Source organism: Zonotrichia leucophrys, chromosome 17 (assembly GCF_028769735.1).
Source record: "Zonotrichia leucophrys gambelii isolate GWCS_2022_RI chromosome 17, RI_Zleu_2.0, whole genome shotgun sequence".
NCBI lineage: Eukaryota > Metazoa > Chordata > Aves > Passeriformes > Passerellidae > Zonotrichia > Zonotrichia leucophrys.
Genome location: NC_088186.1, coordinates 2,910,690 through 2,929,830, shown reverse-complemented (window position 1 = coordinate 2,929,830; position 19,141 = coordinate 2,910,690). Strand labels below are relative to the sequence as shown.

The window sequence follows — 19,141 nt, the reverse complement described above, 5'->3', positions numbered from 1 at the left end:
ATGGTGTTCAGCATGGGGTTAAGGATGGGAATTAAGGATGCAGTTCAGGATGGGAATAAGGATGAAGTTTAGGATGGGAATAAGGATGAAGTTTAGGATGGGAATTAAGGATGCAGTTCAGGATGGCAATAAGGATGGGGTTAAGGACGGTTTTAACCCCCTGCTCCCCGCGGGGTCCCCGCAGCCTCAGCCGTGCTCCCGCGCCTGCTTTTCCCCCTCTCCCTTTGCCGTGTTTAGTTAAATTTCCCCCGCCTCACTTGATGTCACATCCTGTTCCACAGCCATCCCCTGCTAGTAGCCAGCCCTACCAATTCCTTTCTTTTTCTTTTTTTTTTCTTTTTTTTTTTTTTTTTTTAAATCCCTGTCCTCTCCCCATCACCCCCCTTTTCCAGGCAAACTTTTGGCAATAGCAGAGATAATCGCTGCGTGCTCCGCTGAATTTCTCCTCGCAAATGTCTTTGGAGCAGGGGAGCCATTAAAAAAAAAAAAAAAAAAATTAAATAAATTACCAGACAGCCAGCACCGAGAGCAGAGGAGAGAAACTGGGATCCCAATAAATATGCAAAGTGAAGGCTCTGCTGAGCAGATTTCTGGCATCGCTTCCCGAGGGTGCTGAGAGCCACCCGCAAAATCAGGCTGGTTTTTTTTAAATTATTATTTTTGCCGTTTGTCTTTTTTTTTTTTTTTTTTAATAGCGCTCTGTTGTCTTTTTTTTTTTTAATTTTTTTTTAAATATAAATTAAAATATTAATAAGAATAAAGGAGTGAGGAGGCAGCGAGGCTCGGGGACGGCGCAGGGGAGGCTCGCCCGGAGGTGATCTGTATGCGAGCTGCCTAGAACGGGCTGCGAGAGATGCAACCGGCAAGCAAGCTGCTGACCCTCTGCTTCCTCATCCTGATGGGCACAGAACTCACCCAAGTAGGTCCAGCTCTTCCTTTCCCCCACTCCTCCTCCTCCTCCTCTTCTCCCTTTCTCCCCAACGCCATTTTCTGCTAAACCTCGAGAGCAGCACAGGAACCTGCCGGGGGATGGATGCTGCACCTGCCCGGGGATGCTGCACCTGCCCAGCCACCCCTTCCCCGGGCATCACCTGTGCCCTGCCCCGCACCTGGGCATGGTTCTCACTGCCCTGGGTGGGATTCGGGCCGTGGGACCCCTGTGGGAAGGGCAGCGCCTATGGAGGGTGTTGGTGTCACCTCACCTGGGGGATGCAGGACCCCTGTGTGGGGTGGAGCTGCTGGCCCAGGTGGCCACAAGGACCAGGTGGGAGTGCTGTCCCTCCTTGTCACCCCCCCAGCCCTCTGGATCCTCGTGTGGGGGTGGCTGTGCTGCTTTTAGGTGACATTTAAATGTCCCTTGGTGTTGGCATCTGTGACAGCCGGGTGGGAGATGGGGGCAGTTTATTTATCCCCACTCTCTCCACTCCACCTGCTGGTTTTTTTGGGGTTTTTTTTCTGCCTGGATTTTCATGCTTTTCTGTGCTGTCCCAGCCTCTGGGCTGAGTGAGGCGTGGGGTTGTGGGGGGGAGGAAAGGAGGCACCCAAAATCCTTCTCTTGCAAGTGGAATTAAAACTCCATTTGACTTCTTGAGGCTGCCTGGGGAGAGGCAGGCAGGGCGATTGTCTTTTGTTGGTTTTTTTTTTTTTTCACCAGTCACTGAGGAGAGGAAGGAAAAAAAAGTAATTGCAAGAGGATGCTCTAGATTGTGGGGTTAATTGTGGTGCTGCCTGGAAGCACAAAAAAAAAAAAAAAAAAAAAGAAAGGAAAGAAAAAGCAGCTATAAATAGGAGGGGAATGGAGGCTTCTTAGTGTAGGAGCAATTAGCAGCTGGGCTCTCATCCTGGATGCTTTATGGAGATGATTTTTCCCTTTCTCCCAGTGACAAAGCTCTCCCTGCCACTGCCCTCCTGCTGAAGTTTGAGCCCCTGGAGCATTTTTAGCTTTACACCCTGCCAGGATCCCTGGGAGGCTGCAAAGCCAAAAGGAGAGCCCAGATCTGCCCCAAATCCCGAGGAAAGCCGAGCAGCCCGGAATGCAGGCAGGGAAAGGGGGGGGCAAACCGAGCAACCCAGGGGCTGTGGGGATGAGGAGGGGTGGGGAGGAAGCAGCAGAGCAGCCCATTGTGTGTGAGGATGCTGAGGGTGCGCATGCGCCGCGCTGGACAAAGAGCCAGGACCACCAGCACGGCAGATCCTGCCCACCAGGGCACGGCTGGGGGTGCCCATGGGGACAGGGGGGGTGACAGGGATGTCACCATGGTGTCCCTTCAGCTTCCATGGGGTCACAGCACAGCCTGGGCAATGGGTGCTGTCGGCTCCTGGCTGGCCTGGAGCTGCTCTGGGGGATTTTCCAAGGGAAAACCAAAGGAAAACCAAAGGAAAAAAACAGGGAAAAGCAAAGGAAAACCAAGGGGAAATCAAGGAAAAAACAAGGGGAAAACAAGGGGAAAACTAGGGAAAACAAAGGGAAAACAAAGGAAAAGCATAGGAAAACCAAGGGAAAAACAAGGGGGAAAATAAGGGAAAAACAAGGGAAAAAATAGGGAAACACTACAGAAAATCAAGGGAAAGCAAAGGAAAACCAAAGGAAATAAAAGGAAAAACCAAGAGAAACAAAGGAAAAACCAAGGGAAAAACTTGGGAAAAACTAGGGAAAACAAAGGAAAGCCAAGGGAAAAACCAAGGAAAAACCAAGAGAAAAACTAGGGAAAACCAAGGGAAAAACTAGGGAAAACTAGGGAAAACCAAAGGAAAATAAAGGGAAAAGAAAGGAAAGCCAAGGTTTCTGCCCTGCCTGGCTCTTTTCCCCTCTCCTTGCCTCCTCTGCGACTGCAGCACCTCAACTTTGGCAGCAACTTTCAGCTGTGGTGGGCACAGGGAGCCCAGCAGAGCGTGGGCACAGAGCCCTGTGAGCCCCTGAGCCCCTGCTAAAGCCTGGCTGAGCTGAGCGCCCTGCTGGGGCCCTGCAGTGCCCACCTGGGCAGGTGCCCTGTGCCCGCTGCCTGGCGCTGCAGAGCCCTCCTTGCCCTGGCACAGGGGCAGGTGCCATCCCCAATCCCTCCTGCCAGCGCGGGCACTGCCCAGCTCCGTGCCAGGCTGGGTGTGCCGTGCCCTGCACACAGCCTGGGCCATGGAGGGGCTGATTTCAGCTTTGCTGCTGGTGCAGGAGCTGCTGTGCCCTCCTGTGCCTCGCTGCAGTGACAGGACAGGCCACAGGGCAGGGAGAGCTGGGCACAGGGCTGGGCACAGAGATGGGCACAGAGATGGGCACTAAGCTGGGCACTGAGCTGGGCACAGACATGGGCACTGAGCTGGGGACTAAGCTGGGCACAGACCTGGGCACTGAGCTGGGCACAGACATGGGGACAGAGCTGGGGATGAAATGGGGACTGAACTGGCCACTGAGCTGGGGATGAGATGGGCACAGAGATGGGCACTGAGCTGAGCACTGAGCTGGGCATGAGATGGGGATGAGATGGGGATGAGGTGGGCACAGAGCTGGGGACTGAGATGGGGACTGAGCTGGGCACTGAGCTGGGCATGAGCTGGGCACAGAGTGGGCACAGAGTGGGCACTGAGCTTGGCATTGTGCTGGGCACTGAGCTGGGCACTGAGATGGGCACTGTGCTGGGCATTGAGATGGGCACTGAGCTGGGCACTGAGCTGGGCACAGAGTGGGCACTGAGCTGGGCACAGAGTGGGCACTGAGCTGGGCATTGTACTGGCACTGAACTGGGCACAGAGCTGGGCACTGAGATGGGCACTGAGCTGGGCACTGTGCTGGCTCCTAAAGGGGCAGGAGGGGCCAGCCTGGCCTGTCTCTGTGATCCCTGGCACTCTCTGCAAGGGCTGGGAGCTGCAGCACCCTGGGGTGCCCCCCCAGCTGGCAGGGGGGTGCTGGGGGCACAGGGGTGGTGCCAGGCTGGGGCTGCAGCCCTGCTCTGCTCAGGGCTCTCACACCTGGCCGGGCTGGCGTGACCTGAGTGGGACAAGGGGGGAGCTGCCCCCAAACCCCCCCAGGTGTTTGTGCTGTGCCCCCATCCCCTGGCACGGCTGAGGGTGCCCTGCACGAGGCTCTGGCATTTCCTCTCTCTGAGCCGCTCTGTGCCCGGCCTGGCCTGGTCAGCCCCACCCTGGTTGGGGTGCTGGCATGGGGGCACCCAGAGGAGCTCTGGGCACTCTGGGTGGGCACTCAGCCCTGCTGGGCAAAGCCTGTCCTTGTCCTCCCCTTGGGGACACCAGGGCACCTCTCCTGGTGCCCAATTTCTGCTCTGAAGGAGCTGCCAGGAGGGCAGAGCTTGGGGCTGGGCTGCCAGCTGCTGTCTGTGTGTCCGTCCGACCTGTCCTTTTGTCCTTTTGCTGGGATATTGCGCTGAAAACCTCCTGGAATTCCTCAAAGTTCCCTCAGGAGCTGCACGGTGCTCCCACATCCACAGCCCAGTAATTCCAGGAGCAACACCTTCCTGATAGGAAACATTTATAGGGCTTCTGCGAGAGGGAAAAAAACCCTAAAAATATTCATTATATTCCCATTTCTTCATATTCTTCATGTGCCCATTTATTCATTACATACATTTATTCATTATATAATTAATTATATTATATACCCATTTATTCATTATATACATCTATTCATTACATTTATTATATAATTAATTATATTATATACCTATTTGTTAATTATATTCATTCATTCATTCATTATATTCCCATTTCTTCATATTCTTCATTTATCTATTGATTTTCCCTAAAAGAACCTCAAGTCCCTGTAAGGGCTGTTTGCAGGGGGAAGGACCCCTAAAAATATTAATGATTTCAATTACCCATTGATTTTCCCTAAAAGTCCCTGTCAGGGCTGTTTGCAGGGGGAGGGAGAGGAAAAAACACCCTAAAAATATTAATTATCTTCATTTACTCATTGATTTTCCCTAAAAGAACCTCAAGTCTCTGTCAGGGCTGTTTGCAAGGAGAAGGAGAGGAAAAAACACCCTAAAAATCTGAATTATCTTCATTTACTGATTGATTTTCCCTAAAAGTCCCTGTCAGGGCTGTTTGCAGTGCCCAGCCCAGCTCCCTCCTGCCCATGCAGAACTTCCCAGTGCCCACTTTGGTGCCAGGCAGACACGTGGACAGGGATAGGATCAATCTGCAAACCTGGAACAGGAGGCAGCTGTTTCACAAACCCAATTTGTGCCTTGTCTTGCTTAACTTCAGCTGGAGCCAATTAAAAAAAAAAACCAAAAACCAGAGGTAATTTCCAGCCCTGGAAATTGTATTTATTGCTGGAGTTATCAGTCCTTGTAATCAGTATTAGCACCACATGTTAATACAAAGCTAATTACTATCAGAGGTAATTAAAGCAGAGCGCTGGGGGAAGCTCTGAGGGGAAAGTGTCACCTGTGCTCTGCTCTGTCCACAAAAAGGGACAAAGCTGGGACACCCCAGAAATGCCCATCTGGGATTTGGGGCTTTTTGGGGTGCCCCAGGCAGGCAGGGGAAGGGGGAATTGGAGAAGCAGAGACACAGGGATGTGCCTTGGTGCCAGCACACCCCAAACGTGGGGGGACAGCAGCTGGAAATGCTGGTTTTCAATGCTGATTTTCAATGCTGGTTTTCAATGCTGATTTTCAATGCTGATTTTCAATGCTGGTTTTCAATGCTGGTTTTCAATGCTGGTTTTCAAAGCTGGTTTTCAATGCTGGTTTTCAATGATGATTTTCAATGATGATTTTCAATGCTGGTTTTCAATGATGATTTTCAATGCTGGTTTTCAATACTGATTTTCAATGCTGATTTTCAATGCTGGTTTTCAATGCTGGTTTTCAGTTATAATTTTCAATGCTGATTTTCCTGCTTCTGTGGGCTGCAGCTCTTGGTTGTTCCTGCTGTCCTGGAGCTGAGCCCTGCTGCCTTCTTCCAGACTGGCTTTAGCTGCACTCCTGACCCTTTAATTCTGCTCAGGACCCTTTTCCCCTGCTCATTAACTCCTTTTCCCTGGCAGGGACCCTTTTTCCTCTGCTCTGGATCCTTTTTCCCTGCTCAGGACCCTTTTATCCTTCTCAGGGACTCCTTTTCCCTGTCAGGGACACCTTTATTCTGCTCAGAACCCTTTCCCCCTGCTCAGGACTCCTTTTACCTCCTCAGGACCCTTTTATCCTTCTCAGGAACCCCTTTCCCCCTGCTCAGGACTCCTTTTACCTCCTCAGGACCCTTTTATCCTTCTCAGGAACCCCTTTTCCTCTGCTCAGGGATCTCTTTTCCCTGCTCAGGACCCTTTTATCCTGCTCAGGAATCCCTTTTATTCTGCTCACCAACCCCTTTTCCCCTGCTCAGGACCTTTCTATCCTTCTCAGGGATCCTTTTTCCCTGCTCAAGACCCTTTTTTCCCTGCTCAGAACCCTTTTTCCTATGCTCAGAACCCTTTTTCCTACACTCAAAACCCTTTTTCCTATGCTCAGGACCCTTTTTCCCTGCTCAAGACCCTTTTTCCCCATTTCCAGCCCACCCTCCCCATCCTGGAAGGACAGCACAGGGACAATCTCAGGCCTGAGCCCAGGGCCAGGAGCAGAGCTGTGTTTGCTGGAAAGCAGCACAGAGAACAATTCCTCCCTGGGAGCTCGCTCAGGGGCTGGAGGTGTGTGCCTGACCCAGGGAAATGTGCCCAAAAAATCCTCCCAAAATCAGCAACCTGGGCTGGTTTTGAGGTCTTGGCTCCTGCTGCAGATCCTGGGCTCAATGACAGGAGCAGCTTTGGCTGAGCACAGATCTGGGCACGTGAAGGGGAGGTTTCCTTGCAGAGCTCTTGCTCCCAGAGGAAAGGAGAGGTTCCAGAGGGGTTTTCATGCAGGAGCAGGGAGTGTCCAGAGCTGGGAGTTCATTTCCCAGAGCAGCTTGATCCCAAAATGTGCCTGGCCCTGGAGTCAGCCACAATTTTCACATAGATTTACCAGGAGCTGGCAGGGATCCCCTTCATCCACTCTTTGAGCCTTCCTTCCTTCCTTCCTTCCTTCCTTCCTTCCTTCCTTCCTTCCTTCCTTCCTTCCTTCCTTCCTTCCTTCCTTCCGCCACTTCTTTCCTTCCTTCCTTCCTTCCTTCCTTCCTTCCTTCCTTCCTTCCTTCCTTCCTTCTCTTCCTTCCTTCCTTCCTTCCTTCCTTCCTTCCTTCCTTCCTTCCTTCCTTCCTTCCTTCCTTCCTTCCTTCCTTCCTTCCTTCCGCCCCTTCCCCCCCTTCCCCCCCCCCCCCCCCCCCCCCCCCCCCCCCCCCCCCCCCCCCCCCCCCCCCCCCCCCCCCCCCCCCCCCCCCCTTTTTTTTTTTTTTTTTTTTTTTTTTTTTTTTTTTTTTTTTTTTTTTTTTTTTTTTTTCTTCAGGCTGGAGGTGTGTGCCTGACCAGAAATTGCCCAAATCCTCCAAATCACACTGGGCTGGTTTTGAGTCTTGGCTCTGCTGCAGATCCTGGGCTCAATGACAGGCACTTGGCTGAGCACAGATCTGGGCACTGAAGGAGGTTTCCTTGCAGAGCTCTTGCTCCAGAAGAAAGGAGAGTTCCAAGGGGTTTTCATGCAGACAGGAGTGTCCAAGCGGTTCATTTCCCAGAGCAGCTTGATCCCAAATTGCCTGGCCCTGGATCAGCCACAATTTCACATAGATTACCAGGAGCTGCAGAGATCCTCTTCATCCACTCGTTAGCCTTCCTTCCTTCCTTCCTTCCTTCCTTCCTTCCTTCCTTCCTTCCTTCCTTCCTTCCTTCCTTCCGCCACTTCCTTCCGCCACTTCCTTCCGCCACTTCCTTCCGCCACTTCCTTCCGCCACTTCCTTCCGCCACTTCCTTCCTTCCTTCCGCCACTTCCGCCATTCCCCACTTCCGCCAATTCCCCACTTCCTTCCTTCCTTCCTTCCTTCCTTCCTTCCTTCCTTCCTTCCTTCCTTCCTCCCTCCTCCCTTCCTTCCTCCCTCCCTCCCTTCCTTCCTTCCTTCCGCCACTTCCTTCCGCCACTTCCTTCCGCCACTTCCTTCCGCCACTTCTCTTCCGCCACTTCCTTCCGCCACTTCCTTCCGCCACTTCCTTCCGCCACTTCCTTCCTTCCTTCCTTCCTTCCTTCCTTCCTTCCTTCCTTCCTTCCTTCCTTCCTTCCTTCCTTCCTTCCTTCCTTCCGCCACTTCCTTCCTTCCGCCACTTCCTTCCGCCACTTCCTTCCGCCACTTCCTTCCGCCACTTCCTTCCGCCACTTCCTTCCGCCACTTCCTTCCTTCCGCCACTTCCTTCCTTCCTCCCCACTTCCTTCTTCCTTCCTCCACCTTCCTTCCTTCCTTTTTTCATCTTTCTTCCTTTCCTTTCCTTTCCTTTCCTTTCCTTTCCTTTCCTTTCCTTTCCTTTCCTTTCCTTTCCTTTCCTTTCCTTTCCTTTCCTTTCCTTTCCTTTCCTTTCCTTTCCTTTCCTTTTCCTTTCCTTTCCTTTCCTTTTCCTTTTATTTTCTGTCCATCCCTGCCTTCCCACAATGAGGGGATAACTTCTGATCAGCATCCATCTCCTGCAGTCATGTTTGTTTAAGTGGTGGCAGCAAAAAAGTGACAAAAACCAGGCAAAAAAACCCTCAGGATATTTAGAATTGTGACCCCAAAACCGAGGGGGGAACTCAGTGCCATTTCTTGTGAGGGACAGCCTGGCATCAGCGTCAGCATCTGGCATCAATCAGGGCACCAGGAGGGGTGGGAAGAGGCACTGGGGGCAGCAAAGCCTCCAAGGGGACCCTTCAGAGGCCCTCCAGCAGCTGCAGAGGGAGGAAAATCCCAATCCAAGTTTTTCAAGAGGGAGGAAAATCCCAATCCAAGCTTTTCAGGAGGATCCCTGACATTCCAGAGCCGGGTCCTTGAAGAGAGGACAGACCCCAGAGTGGGTGTGGTTTATTTAGGGCAGGAATTCTCTGGTTTATTTCATGTTAAAATCCCAGATTTTAACAGGGATTGGGTGTGGTTTATTTAATGTTAAAATCTATGATTTTAACAGGGATTAGGTGTGGTTTATTCAGGGCAGGAATTCTCTGGTTTATTTAATGTTAAAATCCCTGATTTTAACAAGGGATTGGGTGTGGTTTATTCCGAGCAGAAATTTTCTGTCCTGCACATCACCTCCAGCACAATTTGGGAGCAAGAGGAATTTGGGCACTTTTTGTTCTCTGTGTGGTTTATTTAGAGCAGGAATTCTCTGGTGCATTTAATGCTAAAATCCCAGATTTTAACAGTTATTGGGTGTGGTTTATTTAGAGCAGGAATCCTCTGTCCTGCACATCATCCCCATTTGGGAGCAAGAGGAATTTGGGCACTTTTTCTTCTCTTAGAACAGGAATTCTCTGGTTTATTTAATGTTAAAATCCCAGATTTTAACAGGGATCGGGTGAGGTTTATTTAGAGCAGGAGTTATCTGTCCTGCGCACCATCCCCATTTGGGAGCGAGAGGAATTCGGGCACTTTTTCTTCTCACAAGCAGCCAGGAGAGGGAGACAGTGACCGCCGTGTCCCCGCCGTGTCCCCGCGCTGCCACCGCCGATTGTCGCCGATTGTCGCACCCCTGACCCTCTCAGCTCCTCTGGGCACCGAGCTCTGTGCTCTCCCCTTCCCGCAGAGGAATTTTCCAGTCTGAAGCAGAAAAACAAAAAGTGACCAGGAGAAAGCTGAGCTCCACCACTTCAGGGGTTCCTGCTCAGAGACCCCTTTTTTCTGCTCAGGACCCTTTTTCCCTTCTCAAGACCCTTTTCCCCTTCTCAGGGACCCTTTTGCCCTTCTCAGGACCCCTTTTATCTTACTCATGGACCCCTTTTTCCCTTCTCAGGATCCTTTTCCCTGCTCAGGACCCCTTTTCCTGCTCAGGGACCCCTTTCCCCCTTCCTGCTCCTGGCAGGTTATTGACGCATTAAGAATTTTCAAAGGTCTTTAATTTAAAATTTTAAATGGTCTGGAAGAACATTTTGATGTCCCTTCCTTAACTCCATTAATCTAGGCAGTGACAAAAAAAAAAAATCCCCCCAAAAGTGCTGCTTTTATTCTTTCACAAACACTGCAAGCAGGAGAGAGAAAGAAAGAAAGAAAATCTCCCAGAATTTCTCTTTTTTCCCCCCCATTATTACAGGCACAGCTCCTCTCTGGGCTTTGCTGGCCCTTTTTGGAGGAGCTTTAATCATGGCAGAGCAGGGAGGGGATGGCAATGAAATCACCTGCCTGCCCTGCTGGGAAATGAGGGCTCAGCCCAGCTGGGATCCAGGGCAAGGCACAGGAGGGGTTTTTATCCAGAGCAAAGCACAGGAGAGATTCTTACATTTAAATACTGAAATATCCACAGGATTAATTCTTATATGTGTGTCTGGATTAGACAAATAGGAGGGATAAACTTCCCTGACAAACTGTTCCCAAATGGAGCTTGGGGTGGTTGGGATGTCAGCACTGGGGTGGGAAATCAGAGGGGCAATCAAGGCCTGAGCACAGCAAAGCACCTGGCAGAGCAGGGATTTGGGATTCCTCCTAAAAGGTGGAACTAATCCAAGTTTGTGGGGTTTTTGAGGGAGGTTTTTTGTGTGGTTTTTTTCTGTTTTTTGGAGGTTTTGGGGGGTTTTTTGGTTTGTTTGTTTGGGGTTTTTTTGCCTGGGGAAGCTGTTCCTGCCCCCTAGTCTGAAGCAGCTGCTGGATGCTGACCCCAGAGGTACCACAGGTACCCACAGGTGGTACCACAGGTACCCAGAGTTACCACAGGTGCCACCCTGCACACCCAGCAGCAGCTTTGCCACGAAGGGATGAGGATGCCTGGGCTGGGGAAGCTGATTCCATGGAGTGCAGGCAGCTGGTGCTGCCCAGAGCAGGGCACTGCGGGGTTCAGGGGCAGCAGGGCTTCCTTCCCCATTCCAGCTGCCCTAATGTGAGGTTCAGGGGCACAAATCTTCCCTCCCACCTCCAGCAGCCTCACCTGGCTGGAGCTGGGCAGGTGACACACGGATGGAGGGAAGGAAGGGCAGGGGTGGGAGTTCAGCTGCTGCAGCCTGGCACAAAGCAGCTGTGCCAGTGCTGTCCTGCTGTGCCAGGGGTGTGTGACAGGGACAGGATCTGACCTGGCAGCAGCGCTCCTGTTCAACCTCGATTTCCCCACCTGGTGGAACTGCTGAATGTGCTTTATTGCACAGAGCTGCCAGGTCTGCCTGCAGGATTAATGGGCTGGCCTGCTCCTGCTCCTGCTCCCTCTGCCCAGCCAGGCTGTGCTGGGATGATCCCACACCAAGGGCCACGTCTCCAGCAAGGGACAAGGTCCTGGCGAGGTGGGACAAGTCCTGGTGAGGTGGGATGAGGTTCTGGTGAGGTGGAACACTGTTCTGCTGAGCTGGGACAAGATTCTGCTGAGGTGGGACAAGGTCCTGGTGAGATGGGACACGGTCCTGCTGAGGTGGGACAAGGTCTTGGTGAGGTGGGACAAGGTCCTGGTGAGGTGGGACACGGTCCTGCTGAGGTGGGACAAGGTCCTGGTGAGGTGGAACAGGCCAACTCAGCAGTGATTGCATTTTGGGGCTTCCTGCTTCCCTGCTGTCCTCTGTACATCACCTGGATGCTGGATCTGAGGTGGGTCAAGGTTTTGGGGCAGCAAAGCCCCCACCCCAAGCATCCACACCAGTGGAGCAGCAGCTCTGGAGGAGCTGGGTTTGGGGCTGGGCTGGTCAGACCCTGGTGGGAACGTGGTGGCTCCAGGGGCAGCCCATGGAGCAGCTGAGGCTCCCTGCACCCATGCCAAGGCTGGGGCTGTGCCACAAAGCAGGGGTGTCACTTCTGTCCCCTGCAGAGGGACAGGGGGTTCATTTCTGTGCTGCTTTGCACAGGGACTCTTAGGGAAGAATGAAGTTCTGAGGTTCTCTTGGCTTCTGAAGTCACCAGTGGCTTCGGGACACCTGAGTGGTGACCAAGGCCAGGTGACATCCCAGGCTGGCCGGACTGGCTGTGTGCCCTTTGCATCCCTCGGCAGCGAATTCCTGTGTGGGGAACGAGGCGGGAGCAGGGCTGGCAGTGAGCTTTGGTTTATCCTTCGTGCTGTGGTGGCGGGACGTGGCGAGGTGACAATCGGGGGTGTGGGGGATGCTCTGACAGCCCGCTTGGACCTGGGGACCGCAGGGGACCCGCAGGGGTCCCCCAGCCCGCGGGTCTGTGCGGGAGAGGTGCGGCCCTTGAGGGTCACACTGCGGTGAAATGCCCCGGCTCCCCGTGGTCCTGGCACGGCTCCGTGTCCCCGCCGTGTCCCCGCTGTCCCCGCGACCACCGAGCGACCCCGGCCCGCAGCGCCGCCCGCAGCCGCCAGAGGGCGCCACGCGCCGCAGCGGGGGAGCCGCACCCCCAAAATCCCTTCAAACCTCCCCCCCAAAATCCCTTCAATCTCCCCCCCAAAACCCCTTCAATCTTCCCAAAATCCCTTCCCCCTGCCCCCCAAAATCCCTTCAATCTACCCCCCAAAATCCCTTCCATCTGTTCCCCCAAACCCCTTCCATCTCCCCAAAATCCCTTCCACCTCCCCAAACCCTTTCCACCTCCTCCCCAGTTTTCCCTCTCTCCTCATTCCTCTCCCCCCTCCCACAATTTAATCTCCTCAAATCTTCTTCCCTCCCCCCAAACCTTTTTCTCCCTTCCCCATGCCTGTTTGCCTCTGCTCAATCTCTCCCCCTCTCCCCAATTCCTTCCTTTCTCCCCAAACCTTTTCTCCCTGATTCTTTTACCTCTCCCCAGATCTTTTCTCCCCAGATCTCTTCCCCCTCCCATCCTTCCACTCCCTTCTCCCCAAATCTTTTCTCCTTGATTATTTTACGTCTCCACAAATCTTTTTTCTCTCCTTCCCTCCGCTTCCCCGTCCCATATCTTTCCTCCCCATTTTTCTCCTCTCCTTCCCTTCTCTCCCCCTTCCCCACACCTTTTATCCCCACATCTTTTATCTCCAAATCTTTTCTCCCCAGACGTTTCATCCCCACATCATTTCTCCCCAGATCTTTCCTCCCCAAATCTTTCATCCCCAGATCTTTTATCTCCAAATCTTTTCTCCCCAGATCTTTTCTCCCCATACCTCTTCCCCCTCCCATCCCTCCCCTCCCACTCCCTTCTCCCCAACCCCTTTTCTCCCCTCCCTCCCCGCACTCCGCCGTCCCCTCCCTCTCCCCGCTCTCCCACCGCAGTGTCCCCGCCTGGGTGGGCTCTGCCCGCCCCTCCCGCTCCGGTCCCGCCCCGGTTCCGCCTCCGGCTCCGCTCGCTCGGACCGGGGCGCGCCGGGCGGGCGCAGGGAGCCAGCCCCGCTCCGCTCCGCTCCGCTCCGGCTGCACAGCGGGCACAGCGCCGGGCAGGGCGAGGAGGAGGAGGAGGAAGAGGAGGAGGAGGAGGACGATGGGGCGGCGGCGAGCGGCGGCGGCGGCGGGGCGGCAGCCCGAAGGCAGCGGCATGGAGCCCGGCGCCGGTGCAGAATGAAGGGTGCCTGCCGCCCCCCCCGCAGACATGTCTGTGCCTTTACTCAAGATTGGAGTCGTCCTCAGCACCATGGCCATGATCACCAACTGGATGTCGCAGACGCTGCCCTCCCTCGTGGGGCTCAACACCACCAAACTCACGGCGGCCACGGGCGGCACCTTGGACCGCAGCACGGGAGTAAGTGCGGGAGGGCTGCGGGGCGCGGGGAGGGCTGCCCGGGGCATCCCAGCCTCCCTGAGCATCCCGGAGCCTCCCTGAGCATCTCCCATCCCGGGGCATGCCAGCCTCCCGGAGCCTCACAGCATCCCGGAGCATCCCGGAGCGTCCCCGCATCCCGGAGCATCCCCGCATCCCGGAGCGTCCCCGCATCCCGGAGCTTCCCCGCATCCCGGAGCGTCCCTGCGGCCGCTCCCCGCCGCCGCCCAGCCCTCCCCGCCCGGCTGTCACATCTCTCCTCGCCCAGGTGTCCCCTGCAGGATCTCTGCCCCTCGAGTGTCCCCGCGGTGCTGCGGGAGCGCGGATGGGGCGCTCGGGGACGGGGGTGACGGTGCAGGGAGCGTCTCTCCCTCTGCCCTCCTCTCCCCTAGTTCAGCCATCCCTCGTTCGTGCCTGGGGGTGACTCGGCTGCCTCCCCGCAGCCGAAGGGATGCAAAGTTTCCCTCGTGGCCGCCGCAAAAGCCGCCGGGAGAGCGGATGCGAGTCCCGGGAGGCGCCTCCGCTGCTCTCCTGCCCGATGCGCCCTCGGAGGGATGGGGATGCAGCCGGGCTGGACATCCCTGTCCCTGCTCTGCTGGAGAGCTGGGGCCGTGCCTGAGCTTCCCACTTCGGGAATGGCTGGAAAATCATTCCAGTCTGTCTGTCTGTCTTCCCTGAGCAGGGAAAATCGGGCACCTTTCTCCTGCAGGCTGCACGCTGGTGCTTTCTGACGCTGCTGCAGCTCCGCTGTTCCCGGAGTATTCCGTGTAGTGCTTGTGCTGCTCAGTGAATGAAGCTGGGATTTTTTTTTTTTTTTAATCACGTTGTCAGGGTTTATGAGATCCATTTATTTTATTTTTTTTTCCCGGTTGTTTTAGCCAGGGAATCCAATTGTGCGTCCGCCTGGGCATGTCTGTCAACGTGGGCATTTGCAAGGTGATTTGTTCTGTAGGGAAGCGGTGGAAAGAACATTTCCCCTCTGGCTGGGGACACGGTGACACCTTCAAAGTGCTCCGAGGCTGGGTGGGATTAAATAATGAATTATGCCGTGAGATAGAAGGAAAATGAAGAGCAGAGAGGGGAACGCGCTGTGTTTGGGGTGGGCTCCATTCCCCGGCGTGCCCTCAGTGCTGCATCGCATCCATCCCTGCTCGATCCTGCTCAGGGCTCTGGGCTTGCCCTGCCTGGAGCAGAGGGGAGCTATGGCCCAGGGAGGTTCCTCATGCCCGGGGAATGGGGCAGAGAGGGGGCGGGATCGGAATTCGGGGTGTCTGTATGTCAGGATGTCCGTAATTCGGGGTGTCTGTACCTTGCGGTGTCAGTAATTCAGGGTGTCCGTGCCTCGAGAGTCTGTACCTCGGGGTGTCCATAATTCGGGGTGTTCGTGCCTCAGGGATTCTGTAATTCGGGGTGTCCATAATTCGGGGTGTCCATGACTCAGGGTGACTGTAATTCAGGATATCTGTAATTCGGGGTGTCTGTACCTCGGAGTGTCCATACCTTGGGATATCCCTACCTTGGGGTGTCTGTGCCTTCAGGTGTCCTTACCTCAGGGACACCTCGAGGACACCTCGGGGTGTCTATAATTCGAGGTGTCCTTACCTTGGGGTGTCCATAATTAGGGGTATCCATGCCTCAGGGTGTCCATGCCTCAGGGTGTCCATGCCTTGGGGTGTCCTTACCTAGCAGTGTCTGTAATTCAGGCTGTCCATGACTTGGGGTGTCCATAATTTGGGGTGCCTGTACCTCAGACTGTCAGTGCCTCGGGGTGTCTCTAATTTGGGCCGTCCATGACTCAGGGTGTCCATAATTCGGGGTGTCCATGTGTCCATACCTTGCGGTGTCTCTGCACTCATCCGAGCTCATCTCCGGCTATCAGACCCGGACACAGACCCTGGCAGGCTCTGCAGAGCCAGGGACACTGCTCAGCCTCGGCAGGACACTGTGCCCTCCTGGTGGCTCGGGCATGTCCCTGTCCCGGTGTTAAGGAGGGCTCTGTCACCGTAGCAGGGCAGGGCTCCCACCCCAATGTGCTCAGCGCTGACCAGCACTCGGAATTTTCACTGTGTCCCCGCTTTCCCACTCGCGTTGCCTTCGTGTTTTCAGCTCTTCCTCTCCTTTTCAGACCTTTCTCTGCCTCGTCCCCAATCCATATTTTTGCATTCCAAGTGAATTTTGCCGGCTGGGCCCGCGGAGGAGCCTCCACTCCCTGCCACGTCCTCGTCCCCCTTCACCTCCCAGAGCCTTCCCCTGGTTAATTAACCCATCTCTCCCTGTGTTAATTAGGTGTTGCCTACCAACCCAGAGGAAAGCTGGCAGGTGTACAGCTCTGCCCAGGACAGCGAGGGACGTTGTATATGCACAGTGGTGGCACCTCAGCAGACGATGTGCTCGCGTGATGCCAGGACAAAGCAGCTGAGACAACTCCTAGAAAAGGTAACGCTTGGCCCCTGCTGCCAAAAGTGCTTTGGTTTGGTGGGGGAGAAACCCAAGCTGAGCCCTGGTTTCCAGGGAAGGCCCCTTGGGATGGTTTTTCCGTGTGGAGCTGTCCCTGTGTGTGTAGTGGGGAATAATCAGCTGCAGGCAGGAGGAGAAATCTCTTTAAGTGTTTTCTGAGAGGAGAGCCTGGCCTAAGGTCGAGGGGAAACTGCTGAGATCAAAGCACTAATATTGAACCGTATCTCTAAAAAAAAAAATTAAAAAATAAAAAAAAAATCCCCTTTTTTCATTCTGTTGGCACAAGCAGTTTGAGAGCAGACTCAGCAACAGGAGAGGAGTGAGAATTAAAAGCCCAAAGCCAAGCTTTGCTAGGCAAGGTGGTATTGAAAAGGTCAAGTGAAACCCTGCAAGCTGTCGCCAGCAGGTAGCACAGAGATGACACTCAGTGGTTTTCTGCCCAACGTTGACATCCTCTTGATTAGTTTTTAATAGTCTGCTGTCCTAAAAGATCAAAAAATCTCATTAGGGAAACATCCCCAATAACAAGGAATTTTCCAGATAATAGATTTCAGTAAAGAAATGCTGTTTCATGTGAAATTGTGCTCTTCTCTTGCAAATATGAGCTGGCTCCTGTGCTGGATATATAATTAAACCCCATCCCCTAATGCTATATTGGCCTGTGCCGTGCATGACAAAAGAATTTTCATCCTGCTGCTTTGGGGAAAGCTGCTGTATTAATTCCCTCTAACAATATTAAACCTTCACTTAACTGATTTCCCCCATGTGCTGAGGACAATAAAGCCAGCCAGGAAAACATTCAGCCCTAAAACAATCCTTTGGGTTGTCAGAGGCTGCTAAAAATAATCCCAAGTCAGGCTTTTCTTTCTCACAGCAATAACACCCTGGGTGCTTTTGCTCCTGAGAGGCAGCAGGATTTATGAACAGCTCAGAGAACTCCTCATCCACTCTAAACAATCAGGATTTGACCCAATGCCCTCAGCTGATGGGAATGGGAGACCTGGGATAACATCAGGAGGGTGGAGGTGCTCAGTGGGGTTTTTTTAATGCAGGTCTCTGGCTGCCAATGGAGGAAAAGTGAGGGAGGAGCAGGATTTCTGGGCATGTGTTGTGGGATATGTTACCTGCCTGCTAATCTGGCTGCATCTCACTCCCACGCTAACCTATATGAAAAACCCCAAAATAAGGAACAGGCTCTTAGTGCCAGACATCTGATCCTGATGGAGGCTGAGCTGATCATCCCTGGAGGTGCAAACAATCCTCCTAGCTGCCCAGGGAGGATTTCAATCCTGAAAACTCCTTCCCTCAGCTGGCATTCTGACCCTGCCTTTGTGATGGGGGGAAATTGCAGCTCCTGGTTTCTCCACAATGTGTCAAGGAGGAAATTGTGGTTGGGTTTTTTTCCAAGGAGCAGACATGGAATTCACCCATGGAAATGGTGTTGCGAGGCATCAGCTGCTGCATGTGTGTGCACACAAAGCAATTAGAGCATCCTCGGGGAAATCTCCATGCAGAATCTTTTGGAGTTTGGAGGTTCAGAGCTGCCATCCATCCATGCTCTGTTCACAGGGATGAGGATCAGTGTAGGAACTGCATTTGGGAAGGAGTGCTGGGCACCCTGGCAGGTGACAGAGGGGAGGGGAGGGTTCTGCACAGAGTGTTCAGCCCAGGCTTTGACACTCGAGGTGTCTGAGCTCATCCTTGGCAGGTGCTGAGCGCAGCCCTTGGACTGCACCCAAACCGAGGCATCACCTCAGTCCCGCTCATCATCACGTTGTGTTTGATCTCCAAACAGAATCTGATTGATTGATTGATTTGTTTATTTGTCTGGCCCTGTTATCGGGGACAACTTCCTCCTCTGCTGGTGAAACCATTTCTGGTTTCCTGCCAATCCTTCCTCTCAGCCAGTGCTGATTTCCAGATTTTACAGCTCTTTTTGTTCCTCTGGTGGTCACTCCCAGGTGTGTACAGAGGGATAGCGGAATCTCTTCTCAGCCATCCCTGCCTCCTGCAAACCTTATCAAATGAACTTTTCATTTCCTGAACCATCAGCTGAGTCCATTTCTCTGCTGGTTTTTCCCCTAAACCTTGAAAATCTCCCCCGAGATTCCTCTTGTTGTTGCTCCATCAGTTTGTGCAGCTCCCCAAGGCTGAAGGTTGATCCCAGCTGAAACCCCAGAGCTGGGCTCAGAACAGCCCCTTTGGAGCTGCCAGGAAAGGCAGATCCACAGGGAAGCTTGAGCAGGGTTTAAACCTTGGATTTGCCCTTATAAACCTCACTGAGGTCATCAGACCAATGCTGACTCCCTGTGACTCTGGTTTAATTGTGAATCAGCTCCTCAAACACGATGACAAGAGCAGCACTGGAAGCTTCATTTGTATTAATTTCCTATTTCAACTGCTAAAAATAACTCTTTTCCCCCAGACAGCCACAGGTATCTGTCTCACATTATCTTGGTGAAAATGAGGTTTCAGGCTGAGAGAGGAGGCAAAAAGCATTTTCAGGCGAGGCTGGAGCACTGCAGCTGATGGATGGAGCTGAGGGAATTTAAGAGGCACTAGCCTTGGGCCTGAGTTCATTAGAGCACTTCTGTGCATGCTTCAGCCTGAGCTCCTACAGGCTCATTGAAACCTAATCATGTGCCAAAGTGCTTTGCTGGATCAAGGGCATAATATGCTAATGAGGGAAAAGAGGCAGATCCTCAGTGCTGGGGCTGCCAGGGATCTCAGGCTCATCCCTACAAATCTGGCCAGGAAAAACAGCACAGGCAGCAAATACCCGCTCTGGGCTTGTGAAATCCACCCCAGGACAGCCCAGCAGCTCATTTGAGACATCTCTATGCGTGAGGAGGGTATTTTCCTGTGCTTCAGGGAGCAGCAGAAACGTTCCAGAGGTGTTTGAGGGCAGCAGCCTGGGCGAGATGCTCTGGGAGCAGAGCGTGTCTCTCCCTTCCCACCATCTGAGAAACAGCCTAAGGAGCCTCCCAAAATTTTGCTCAGCACACTCAGGTATTGGTCT

At 53.5% G+C, this 19,141-nt stretch overlaps 1 protein-coding gene across 4 annotated transcripts in view; it reads left to right on the top strand.

Annotated features, from left to right (window-relative positions):
- The first annotated feature begins 239 nt into the window (after positions 1-239).
- OLFM1 (olfactomedin 1) overlaps positions 240-19,141 on the top strand; it is a 36,016-nt gene continuing 17,114 nt past the window's right edge. Inside the window, exons 1-3 of one of the 4 annotated variants that reach the window (XM_064728158.1) lie at positions 363-635; positions 756-919; positions 15,952-16,101. In XM_064728158.1, coding sequence (XP_064584228.1) covers positions 854-919; positions 15,952-16,101 — 216 coding nt within the window. In that variant the 5' untranslated portion in view covers positions 363-635; positions 756-853. Of the gene's footprint in view, positions 920-13,201; positions 13,648-15,951; positions 16,102-19,141 lie in introns of those variants that run through there. The other 3 variants (XM_064728159.1, XM_064728157.1, XM_064728155.1) reach the window with 3 other exon arrangements.